Genomic DNA, 13,265 nt, shown 5'->3' with positions numbered 1-13,265 from the left:
GTACAAAGCTGAAAATCGGCATTAAAGATTATTCATGTCTTTTAGGGCAATATAAGATAAACCGCACCCACAATTTTGGGCTAATAGTCTCTTCTTGCACAAAAAAAGTACTAAAGTTCTGAATTGATCATTTCAGCGAGTATGAGAGACTTTAAACGTGACGGAAAATGGAAAGTTGAGAAGTTTAAACAAAGAAAGGATTGTCTTTGACTTAGTCAAATGTTGACAGGAAGATTATTGTTAGTGCAGTCATGATGACCTTATTGCGTCATAAGGAGGCTTTGAGTGGGAGGTGATAAAATCAAGATCACTTTACAGTTATGGTTCAGTGTTGGTACCATTTGACGACAGGGACAATGGTCGGTGATCCTCAATTGATGGCGAAAGTGTCTTCCGACGAATCGTTCTACGAGAATGTCATAGTAAGTAAACAGGTTGGAGCCAAGAGAGATATCAACAGTAATTTAGAAATTGAAGAAAACGAGACTTATTGTACGATGCAAGGGAAGCTGGATTCCCCGACGGCGTTGCCGGAGCACGAAAACGTTCAAGACGGCGAAAACATTTACGAGATGATACCAGGCGATTGTGCACAGCAGAAATTTAACCAGACGCCTATGATTCGTTCTTTTAGCTTTGGCACTGCTGCAAGTAGATCAAGTGACGGGCACATATTGGAAGCATCGGAGAAGATAGAAAGATCAAACTCATGCGTATCGAACCTTCGCGTGTCGTCTCCCCTGGCTTCGAAATCAAGCCCCGATATCAGTTCTACGCATTATGCTGAAATCATTCACACCAACAAAGTTTCAGACTTCGTACCTTCGCGGCCGACGAGAGATTCTGAAAATCCTATTCTTCGGCAAGACTTCAGTGGAAATTTATCATTTTTGCCGAACTTGCGAAATCTGCGTAAGCATTTGACAGAGATTTCCCAAGAACGCTGTTTAGACCGCGAGCAGCGAAGCGCCAGAACAACACCAAGTCACACGCCGGAGTGTCCACGGAGACTTAACGAGACGGTCCCAGACAAGTGTTTATCGGGTAGCGTTTCGCCCGGACTCTCACCAGAGCCATCGCCACGCGGAAAGAATCCACCGGGACCGATCTACGTGAATATGGAGTTTCCGTTTGTGGAAAACGGCGAAAACGAATCTCGACGCAGTTCCGGCAGCAGTAGAAGTAGCGTGAGTTGCAATGAGGGCCTAAGTTTGAGTAGCACAGAAGATGCTGCGTTTAGGGAGACAGACCTTTCGTCTTACGAAAATGTTAGGGATGTGCTCGAATGTAGTAAGCTCAAAGAGAAGAGCTCTCCAGTTGATATTGTTTACAGCGATCTACATTTTCATGATTCGAGGCTATCCTTCCCTCGGGGCTCGAAACTTGCGTTAGAGAGCGCAACTCCTACTAACGGCTTAGATAATAAGCTCAAGGTGGAAGAAACATCGCGCTGCCTTCCTGTTCAACCAAGTCCTCGGCTTCCACCGCGCGGTGAAAACGTAACACACGATCCAAGACAGAAAAGCCGTAGCCTTGAAAAACTAAGCGGCGGGGTGCTAGGATTTTACTCGGCCCGCTTTGTAAGAGGCATCGTTGTTCAAAGGTCAAACGCAAAGGCATTGCAAACTTCTATTCATGATCTCGTGTCGAAAACGAAAGTCGAAGATTGCTCTTCGGTGAATGTCGAAGTTACATCGGACATGATGCGAATCAGCACAAATTGCCCGCCCTGGGAAGTCATCGCAAGTTTCGACATCGAAAACATTGGCTGTATTGATCTGTATGAACACGAGACATCGACGCTTGGAGTGATTGTGTGTGTGCCCGAGACAGACGCCCACTGTTACGTGATTCAGTGCCCTGACGCTCAGCTAATTTACAGTGCTGTAAAGAACGCCTTTAACTCCTCCAATCCAAAGGTAAAGACAGTTGTATATACTTTTTCTTGAATTCCCTCTCAGCTTGAAAACCACAGGTTGCTCGTTCTTGCTCGAATAGAACAAGCGTTGATGTTTATCGAGTGAGTTTACTTAAGTTGAAATCGTTTAAAAGAATGCGCTAAAAACAGTACAAGTTACTGTTTTGGGTTGACTAACAGTTCTGTCAAACTGTTTAGTTAAAGAATATCGACCTCGATATGTTAGTGATCGGTATCAACCACTGATTCCGGAGTCATTTTATTTTCAAATATAATTAACTTATAGCTTAATATATTTCCGGCGGAGTACATCCGATCACAGGGTCAAAACTTTAAAGTCGCATGTTTTGAAGCACAGGAGAATTGGACGTGGAGAGAACGAATGGTAATTTACTCAAAGAAAAAAGCGTTTGAAATTGGCCAAGAAATTTTGCAAAACAAGTTGGAATATATCGCAAGTTGTTATCAAACTACCAAGATATGTGCTTGTGTTATGCAACATGTTTTGATATTCAATACCTCATTTCCCTTTGAAAAACATTAAAGTATCACAATCGCATGACTCAGTTCGGATGAGAAAACACACACGAAGTTTTGATATTTTGGATGCCATCTTTGCTTTTAATAAATTTTGATAGATTTTCGACTGTATTGATTTCAATATATTAGATGCTCGCGTGTTTTGCGCTCCCCAACTGTCACAAAATCCATTTCCGCAAGCATTGGTTTCTGTTTACTGTTTTGAATTTAAGCCATTTCAATTCAAATAGCCCCCTTAACGGTGAAGAAGGCTCCGTCTCGTGTACTTTTTGTTGTTGTTGTTGTTGTTGTTGTTGTTTAAGAAGTAATGATTTTTTGTCATAACATCTTGAAACCAATTCGGGACACTTCAGGAACACCCATCGCAATATCGTCTCCCTTAGCTATTTTGGGGATACTATCAACCAACTTTGCAACCATTACGAATCTGTTACGCCCACAATTTCATTCGCCTGCACTTAAGCCGATATGCCAACTTGTCAACTTATCGGTCCGCTAACGTAACTGATTACAAGCAAATAACACGTCATTTGCGAGAAATTCATTTATGAAACGGATAAGATCTGCACCTCAATAGCTCGTCTAATAGTAGCCTGCGAACGCAGACGTATTTCCGGTGGTCGTTTCTCTCCTACTTTTCGGGGGAGAGAAACGACCGCCAGAAATACGTCTGCGTTCGCAGGCTAGTCTAATAGGCGCCCAGATTTGCCCTCTTTACTGCGCAAACCACTTCCAAACTTTGGAAAATTTCAAGCATTTGAATCGATCGTGATCGTGATTTTGTTTGAGGTATTATACTGGAAATTAGGTTCCTTATCGAACGAAGCGAGTTGGGTCTTAAGAGTTTTATGGATGAAGTTCTCAAAAGGCAAGTCATATCAACCTCGAGTTTGTTTTCATTTACCGTAGCAGCTGTAGTCATTTACATGAGAATATGGGTTGGCGAATCGACTTAAGTGTGGGCGAAACGACTTTAGTACAGGCGAATCAAACGACTGTTTTAAATTCACCAACTTTCCGACGGAGGCTGCTTCGATTGCATCCGGGGTATTGTAAATTCTATCTGGAGTTTCAGCCTTGTTTTCGCTCGCAACGCGAACGCGCTTTGACAATGAAGACCAAACTACTTGTAACATACTACATTTGTATTCTCAGTATTGGACTGGAACTAGCTTGCAATGGAGGCTAACGCGGAGGAATATATTAAAAAGTATTTGCATTTGAAAAGTTCCCCCGCATAATTAGCCTCCATCGCAAGCTAGTTCCAGTCCAATACTGAGAATACAAATACGGTCTATTCACAACCTGGACAAAATTCTGTTATGTAAAGATTATCAACAATCCCAAAACTTAGCTCGTCTTCTTTTCTTCTCCAGGCTTTCAATGTTCCAATTTCCACACCGGTAGGACCAGGCAGCTGGCTAGGAGAAAAAGATGTCACAACTTTCTCTGGAATCTCGTACCTCGGTTCGCTGAAGATGAAGAAGACTTATTTACTCATTAATGAAGGCATCTCTTCGTTATTGGAAAAAGCCCATCCAAAGGAATTCAAAACCGTTTTTCTCGAAGTGCAGTCCGAAAATATTCGAATAATCGATGGTCGAGACAGCAAGATTCTCCACGAACATGCAATTCCATGGATTTTGAAGCTCGGCATTTACGAAGAAGATCCTCGGCTCTTCGGCTTCATCGTGTCGGAAGCGCGGCAAGGGGAAAAGACCCGGATGTTGTGTCACGTATTTCGGTGCGGCCGAGTCACGACATCAGTGGCTGCAACAGAGGCTATTCGTCTTGGTTGCCAGGCCACCTATTCCGAACGCAGAGACTCCGCTCGCGCGAACAAAAGAATTTCATTCTTGTCAAGCAGCTCCAATGGATCACAGGAGTGTTCAGGTTCTCCGCCTTCTTCAGACTCGTCTGATGTGGTGGTACGTACTGACCCTTTCCACCAAACACCCCTTCCCTCCCCTCCCCCCTCTCTCTCTCTCCCTTCAATGTCCGTTGTCATTTTCACTTCGCATGCGGAGCTACACATGTCGTGGTTGAAGTAACAATGTACTCCATAGGTGTTCATTGGATATGAGATGGTTAACATTTAACAAGACGCGTAGCGATGAGTTGGCTACAACCAGTCTCTTATCCAAAAAGCGCGAATTAAACTCTGAAATACCTCAATTTTACAAAACGATCGGAAGCTGTTTGACATCATATGGTATATGAGCTAAAACCCGAGTTTGAATGAAAGTAAGCTTGAATGACGTCATTCTGTATATGAGCAAAAGTCCACGCACCTTATTTCAAAATGGCTGCCGTTTTAGTTTTCTTTTGTTTGATTACAAATTGGCCCTTTTGGCCTCGTTCTCTTGAATTTTACATTTGAAAGTGAGGCCAAAAGGGCGAATTTGCAAGAGTACAATACTAAAATGGCGGTGTATTACCCAAGATTAAGAATCTGGTATCAGGGTTTTCCCCATTAGCGGCAGAAAAGTGTGTATTTTTAAACCGAGTTTTGCGGGAAAATAATCAGTAGGCCAAATTCGCCAACTTAATATTGTACCCAATTCATATCCCGGGGTTAAGATTCTTTGTGTATTGCATTTGCATTATAATCTAGCATTCACAAGAAAATGATATGGAAATACCTGGAACAAAACGTTATTTACATTGAGTTACCCTACCTCCAATGACCTTTTGTACTTTCTCCCTGAACGAATCGAATGACAAAGGAAAATCTTTCATTTTTTCTATTTTTGCAGTTTACCGAAGAAGTGGAAAATAAAAGAGACACAAACCCGGAAAATTCAAAGGTCAAGGGAAAAGATCCTACAAAAAGACACAGTTTGTCCCTTACACGCTTCGTCTCCATTCCTCGTACTATTCGTTCTACTTCTTTGCCGCACGCATTTCACGCGTCTTCAGCGTCAAAGAAAGATAAAGAGTCCCATACCCAGGGTGACACTGAGAAACCGCATCCAACTTTTGAGCGAACTACGTCTGTCAGCTCTGCTGGAGCGAGTGATGTCGCTGACAGCTCTTGGGAAATCGTGGAAGAGAAGGAATACAATTTCGATGTGACTTATCTTTGTTCGACCGTGATAAATCCGCCACTGAGGCCGAAACACTTGCGTGAATGCGTAAAACAATACCAGAAACAACATGCTAAAGCCTTCAAAAAATTTGGAGTGAATCCCGCGAAGGAGGTTTCACTGTTCGTATCTATAGACGGCGTGAAAATGACGAACAAGAACGCACAGAAAGGAGAGGAAGAAATGTTTTTCCCATTTAGTTCTGTTAATCACGTGATGGCTCATCCAGAGAACCCAGAATACTTTGCATTCGCTCTCGTCGTAACCGGCGACTCCAAGCATAAATGTCATTTATTCCAGCAGACGAAAGTTCCTCCTGGGGAGCTCATAGAAACTTTTCAATCTTTCATGTGAGAAGGGAAACCATGTTTTCACGGAACTGCTGTTTCTTGAGGCCTTGTGACTCCTAGGTGGGACACACTCAATTATAACGAATCCAACATAAGCAAGTCAGCTTGAAGATGAAAACGTGCAATCAGCTCAAAACGCGGGAAAACGCTCTTGATAAGGTCATGATGAATACCCACTAAAGTTGTGATTGGCAAGAGTACTCCCCAAGCGATTTCAACCAATCATAGTGCTCTGAAAAGGAATCACCCTCGACGGCTATTCAAACGTAACAAACTTGAACAAAATTTAATCTTTGTCTATAGCATAGTCTTTTAATTTTGCCATTTGAAAATTTTATGAAGGCTGTAGGACGCAAAGTTATTGCAATGGTTTTGATTTTTTTCTTTGTCGAAACGTGATCTGAAAGTAAATTCTTCCGTGCAGCTAAATATTAGTGAGGTCGCTTAGGTAATCTTTTCATAGTTCGCAGACGACACAAAATTTTTCTCGATAACTTTATAAGCAAATCGGGCACATCTATCAACATTCATTGCAAGAGAAACGGAAAGAAAGAAATTCATCGACTGTTGATCAGTCAACCAACTTTGGCTAATGACGTGATCTTGAATTAAGGACTGAATTTTGAATAAAAGAAGTAATTTTTAGCGAATTTGTTTTCTGCTTGTAAATTGAAGAATAAAAGCTGCGCTGGAACGTTTTCTGCGTCAAAAGTCTGTAATTTGTCTCTTTTGAACTTTTATTGCCTAGTCGCTACCAGACCCCTATAGCTAAGTTCTAAACAATTCTTAACAATAGGGAGCTGAAGGACAGTGCCTACTATTGTTATTGCGCATACGTTCTGCGCATCTCGAGATACTCAGATTTCCTATCGGCGGTGCTTACTAATACAGGGGTTTTTTTGCGCGGTTCAAAACTACGCGGAGAAAGCAGAACTTAGCAAGTTCTCTTGGTATCCAAAAAGAAAATTGGGGGTAACCATGCATTTTCCAGAGATAATTAAGCTTCAATTTGGAAAAGAACGCCATACATTGCTTTGTATTAAAAAAGCTTTTAAAAATATTGTTGATTAATTATCTTTGAAAATGCGTAGTTACCCCCAATTTTCTTTTTGAATTTCAATAACACTTGTTAAGATCTGCTTTCCCCGCACATTCAGTAAACCGCACAAAATACCTTTGAATTAGTAGGCATCATTCTTGAGCAAGGGCGTTTTTGAGATGCGGAGGACAACCGGAAGAGAACATTTTGCGTGCCAGGGGAGTGGGGTCTCCATATTTATACTAATTATCTCTAACGGAGAAAAGCTACTTAGCAATGTAAATGTGGTTGTGTGAAGATAAGTTAGAAGGGAAAACAGCTCACTTCCGGTTGCCGCCCGCGTCTCAATTAGGGAGCTTACGCAACATGACGGCTGGGAGACTCAGGACGGCAGAATGACGAAAAAATTTCGCGTAAGATCGGGAATGCAGAGTCTCGCGCGACATTTTTTCGCCATTCTGCCGTCCTGGGTCTTCCAGCCGTCCTGATGCGTAAGCTCGCTGATAACGCGTGTAGATAAGCTCCCTAATTATTCCGTGAGCGCACGTTGGATAACCAACGAGGCGCGTAGAGCCGAGTTGGCTATAACCAGTCTCATATCCAACAAGCGCGAATGGAATAATTGTTTTATTAAAATATCATTAAATTAGAGAGACAAGCCTAGCTCAGGCGGTTAGTGTGCGGTCTTCTGAGCTTGAAGTGGCCAGTTCGATCCCCGTCTCATTCCATAAAACGGAGCAAAAGCTCGTAAAACGGAGCATTGACGGAGGAAAGGGGGCGAGGGGGGTAAAAGGGGCGCAAAACATCAACATTGAAGGGGGGAGGGGGCAAATTGCCGTCTGTGTTACAACATTTGAAACCGAGACTGTAGAAGCGCAATATGCAAGGTCGAAACTGTAATCATTACAAATCGGATGGTCAGACACAGAATATATTGTTAAAATGTTCATTTATTTGAAATGGGATAAAGCAAGGGCCTTCGAGAATAGATCACTTCACAAGAAGACAAAAGTGGCAGTGTATCGAGTGGTAGTTTTGACCACCCTGCTTCATGTAGGGATGTGAAACGTGAACTACTTTTAGACGATACACCAAGGCTTTGGAAAAGTACCACTTGCGTTGTCTTCGACGCATATTCCGCGCATCTTGTGGGAGGCACGATATCAGTGTCCTTGAGGAAGTGGGCTGCAGTCCATCAAGGTGACAATCGCAAAATATCGCTGTCGCTGAGCTGTACATGTGGTCAGGATGGAAGACACACGGCTCTCTATGCGCGTGTTCTTCTTCGAAATGTCTGAGAGGAAGAGATCCCGAGGGGGTTACAGAAAACGTTACAAGGATGTCTTGAAGCTAACATTCAAGAGGTCGGGGATCGATGCGGACAGCTGGGAAGAGGAGGCGTGAAGTCGGGTAATCTCGTACCAAGATCTCCCACGATCAAACTAACAGAGTGAGATCTGGGTACGAGATTAGAAGTCGGATGGAGTGGAGACGCACCGTGTTTGAGGGTGCGCAGACCTACGAGGAGAACCTCCGCGTCGAGACGGAGGTGAGACGTCGTAAGAGGAAGCAACGAGAGGAGTGGACTCGGCATCCAGTGAATTGACGCCTTTCTCGGCACCGAGTGACCGTTGATGATGATATTTGAAATTAGGAAATGCATGAAAGTTGAAGACCATCGCAGTTAAGCAGCGTCTTAAGAAGTTGAAAAGGAAGCCTGAAAAAAATTGCGGGCTTCAACAGGACTCGAACCCATGCCATGACCGTGGGCGTGCGATTACGCAGCAGTGCTGTACCAACTGAGCTATCACATGTCGCAACCCATGACTAGGAGCTTCACTATGCACGATATCCATGAGTCAACTTTTGCGCGTATCTTTTTATTGTTGGAACTAACCTTCGGCAGAAGACTACATTAACATCAATTTACATCAATAGGCCTTTTGCAACAATTGGTCACATGACTCATGATTGGTGAACTTGAAGCTCGGTCTTTATAATTCCAGAAATGGAAAGACCGTATTTGACTTAGCCAGAATACAAATTTTCGGAGAAATATCACTTAAAGTGCTACTATGACGGAAAAAAAACATTTTTTTTATTTTTCTTTGGATTTCAAAATTATGTTAACCAAGAGTCAATTATCCAAGAGAGAGAATCTGGTATGAGGTTTGTCGCCATCAGCGTCAGGCAAGTGTCTATTTTTAACCTAGTTTTGCGGGTTAGACCAAATCAACTAACTCAATCTTGTACCCAATTGAAATCTCCCGGGGTTAAGACTCTTTGTGTATTGTATTTGAATTACAATGCAGCATTCACATTTAAATGATATGGAAATACCAGGAACAAAACGTTTTATTCCCAAAGGGTTTGAATTGATTCAACACTGAGTTAGCGAATTAGGTCTAATATTGTTCATTTTCCTGCAAAACTTGGTTTAAAAATAGACACGTTTCTGACTAGGCCAATATGGGTGAATCCTACTCTTGGATGATGGACTCCTGTGTTAACTAAACAGTAAGTGACCCAAGTTTTAAGCCTTGATTTAAAAAAGACACCTGTTTATTTTACTGGAATTTTCCTATTTTATGGACTGCCATTACTAACTTTAAAGTCTTGACAGAGCTGGATCGATAATGACGTCAAAGACTCAATGGTTTAAGAATGCAATTAATATGTAGTACGGGAGTTTCTGGCTCTCAGACTTTTAGACTCGTGTTTTACATATATCATATGCTGCGTTTACACACCGAAATTTTAAGCCAGTGAGTCAATGACGTCACTTTTCCCTAGTGTCCAGTCGGTCAGTTTGGAACGCGAGTAATGGCACTTACGCTCAAAGTAAACAACCTTTGAATAAAAATCAAAGCTCAAACTCTTGCCAGTCAAGTGTTAAGCAATCACACTTTCAAAGTCTAAAGAAAAAAGAAAGTGATTTTTTGATCACAGTTGAACTTTAAGTAGAGATTTGATGATCATTTAAACACTCAAGAATTCCTTACTTTTGTTTACGAACGAAAAGCTTTTGCCCTAATTAAGCGCTTAAAACAGAGCTAAGATTCCTATTCTTACCAAGGGTCAAATTAGCGAGATGTGTACAATTTGCATTCATTCAGCTGATTGGCCATTTTAAACAGTGCGCGCAGAGCCTAAGAACTCGTGGCGTTCTAAAAATAGAAAGATACGCGGAAAGGTTGAATCATAAGGCATGTATGGGAGAGACAAGTTCCTACTCATGGATTTCTGGCTATCATGCCAAACAACTGGCCGCTGGTCAAAGTTCGATATATCCCTTAGGAGGTGAACTAATGAATGATATAGAGTATACGAAATGTTCATACATATTTTAATTGCGATAATTGAAACACATGAAAATTGAACTTTGTTCCTCAAAATTTGCGTCGTGCTCGGTGAAACTCCCATCCGACGTCATAATCTGATGTCGCCTCGTTCTAAGGTCGTGGGTTGAGTTTGTTTTTTCTCCACTCTGCTCCCAGATGTTTCCCTCCGGTCTTAATTTCTCTTAATTTGTCAAAAATCAATATCTTTGATTTGACTTGCTTTAGTTTCATGAAATTTGCATGACTTTACAGTCTTCCCGATCAGCAGAGCTTTTGTGCTCAATTAATAAGCAGCTCGGGCCCTTACAAGAGACCTCTTTACAGTTGTGTGCTTAGTTACCTGGCCTTTAAACGAAAGTGAGGCTGGTGTTGACTTTATCATAATACAGACCTTCCTTCTTTTCTTATAATAATGATAGTGTTGTCGTGCTAATTTAAGAATTTACATAAGAAAAGCAGCAAGGTTTCTGTCGGTCAACACCAGCCTCACTTTCATTCATAGGCCAGGTACCTAAGCACACAACTGTAAAATCATTTATTATATTGTTACTGGAGCAAGTTTCAATCAAGTGTCGTAAAACAAAAACCGAAGTAATTATTTTTGACAATCGAAAAGGAGGGAGACAATCCAGTAAACCAATGAGAACTCGAAGTAATTACACGTAGCCGACACAAAGCGCGGGAAAATGTGCATGCGCGAGCCACGATTGAATTTGGTTTCACTTCTGATTGGTTGAAAAAGTGGTGCGAGAACTTTGAACCAATCACTGAGTTAAGTAATGAATTTCTTTCGACACCGCTCTATGAGGAACCCATAATCAGCCGTGAAGTAATTACACGTAGCCGACACAAAGCGCGGGAAAATGCACACGCACGAGCCACGATTGGTTTTGGTTTCACTTCTGATTGGTTGAAATACTGCATAACAATATGGGCCTTAAACGACGGGGACGTTGACAAAAACGTCACCTCAAAATAAATAACATAGCACTATCGTATGGCAAGTTTTTCGCGATAACTCCATCTCTTTCACACGTCGTACAATGTTCGTTCGTCGCACGTGCAGAACGATTATTTTCCTCTTTTAATCAATTATGTTGTTGTTCTATGTCGTTTCCTCGAGGAAACATTTCGGGAAACGATTGTATGTGGTCACACTTGAGAAAAACACAGTGTAACACTTCTATTGCCACTCAGTACTCTAGTGTCAACTCTGTGGTGTTTTGAATCCCTAGGGGAACACTGAGGGGAACATTGATGGCTAAACGGAAGACAAGGTAAGACGTTGGGAGTTGTGGCTAAACCAAAATAGACATGCTTTTTCAACGCGGTGATGGACGAAACATGTTTGATCGCTTAGTCAGTTTTGCGGGACTCACAACTCAAAGGCACTTCAACACGAAGCAAACTAAACGAAGGAAACACTTCTTACACAAACTCAAGGTCGTTTTTTTGCGTTGGGTCACGAGAAACGGCGGCTCATTTTAGCAACAAATTAATTGAAACTCTTTATGTCGTAACTTTCATTTTTATTTTTGCCCACGACCACAGTAGCTGGTCACGTGCATGAAAACGACCTCACTGGCCAATCACAACCCACGCAAGAAATCAAAGCAACCAATAAGAATTTAAAGGCCTGCCCAGACGCTCGCACTATTTCAACGCAACCTGTTGTAACATTGTGGCATGATGTTGCAACATCTGTTGAACGGGGTGGCCAATCGCACGCAACATTTTCAACTTTTTCAATTTTATGCGCCCCAGGCCCCTAGCGCACAACAAGTGTACCCAGCGCGCATGCCCTGGTCCAACAATGTTGCGTGAACGTGGCCAAACGGGTACAACATAATGCAACATCCAAAATGTTGCAAGAAAAATTTGACCGTTTTCAAATTTGATCCAACATGTTGCAATGTATCGCAATAGGGTGGCCCAACGTACGCAAAATGTTGCGCTCAACAATGCTGCAAAATGTTGCGTTGAAGTGTTGCGAGCGTTTGGCCAGGCCTTAACGCATGTACGTGCAGCCGGGGTCAAGCGCGAGAAAATTTGCGCGCTGGGGGCAACATCTGGATGTCGCTTCCTTCTAATTGGTTAAAAATGTGGAGATAGACATTTAACCAGTCACGATGCTTATTCATGCGTTTCCATGGTTACTTTGTACACTCAAGGAAAAACCGCTTTATGGGCCTTAATTAATCACACGGCGGCCATGGTGAGTCCCGAGGGACTGAAAACTTTTGTTTTGCCCCACCGAACCTCGTTCCCAAACATTTCAACTCGAGGCTCAGGGTACGACATCTATTGTCCATGGCCAATATGGCCACCGCGCGAACACGGCCCATTTCAACTCAAACTGTTTTCTTCAATCGAAGGCATTTGCGGACGGTGCAAGCATCTGTAGGGGAATCCTAAATGAAGATCTGAGAAAGTCGGTTGAAAAAAAAAGAGGTAGAAATCAAATAACTGGCAGCAAATGGACTTTTACACGTCATAAATTAATTTGATTTGAGGAAAAGGCTGATACCGAGGGAGCCTAAGATTTTACGACGGCGATGGCAACAACGCCGCAAAACAATGATATCATTGGTTAAAAGAGCATAAATAATTGTGCTGCACGGTCAGCACGGATTTTAGCACGGATTCTTGCGGTACTCTGCATAACGACGTGAGCATGCAACAGAGAATCTTTCATTCTCTATTTTCACTTTGTAACTGCTCGTACCAATCTATTCTTAGGATACTTCGACCAAATTGTAAGAAGTGAACGAGATAGAATAACCGCGAAAGACAAAGGTCTGTCGACAAAGTGATATTTTGAGGTGACGTTTTCGTCGATGTCGCCGTCGTAGATCTAAAGGTCCCTATTTTTAAAGCGAGGCCGTCTTTAAGGTGCTCCAGCACTCAAATAACGTCCACTCATAAAACAAATCTTTCCACTAAAATTTTGCCTTTCATTGCAGTTATTTGAACCAATGACCGAGCTGTGAG

The 13,265-nt window shown here is 42.3% G+C and overlaps 1 protein-coding gene across 1 annotated transcript; it reads left to right on the top strand.

Annotated features, from left to right (window-relative positions):
* The first annotated feature begins 293 nt into the window (after positions 1–293).
* Positions 294–6,605, top strand: LOC138025179 (uncharacterized). The gene is made up of 3 exons (XM_068872370.1): positions 294–1,919; positions 3,835–4,386; positions 5,215–6,605. Exons 1-3 carry the CDS (start codon positions 321–323, stop codon positions 5,896–5,898), a joined length of 2,835 nt encoding a protein of 944 aa, XP_068728471.1. The 5' UTR covers positions 294–320; the 3' UTR covers positions 5,899–6,605.
* Positions 6,606–13,265: the final 6,660 nt, after the last annotated feature.

This window comes from Montipora capricornis, chromosome 12 (assembly GCF_036669925.1).
Source record: "Montipora capricornis isolate CH-2021 chromosome 12, ASM3666992v2, whole genome shotgun sequence".
In the NCBI taxonomy this organism is placed as follows: domain Eukaryota; kingdom Metazoa; phylum Cnidaria; class Anthozoa; order Scleractinia; family Acroporidae; genus Montipora; species Montipora capricornis.
The sequence above is the reverse complement of the archived record's forward strand: the minus strand, read 5'-3'. Positions and strand labels throughout refer to the sequence as shown.

Coding starts and splice junctions, on each gene's coding strand:
- LOC138025179 (XM_068872370.1), top strand. CDS start 321: ATGGTTCAGTGTTGGTACCATTTGACGACAGGGACAATGGTCGGTGAT. Junction 1,920..3,834: donor TTAACTCCTCCAATCCAAAG/GTAAAGACAGTT, acceptor TTTCTTCTCCAG/GCTTTCAATGTTCCAATTTC. Junction 4,387..5,214: donor CAGACTCGTCTGATGTGGTG/GTACGTACTGAC, acceptor CTATTTTTGCAG/TTTACCGAAGAAGTGGAAAA.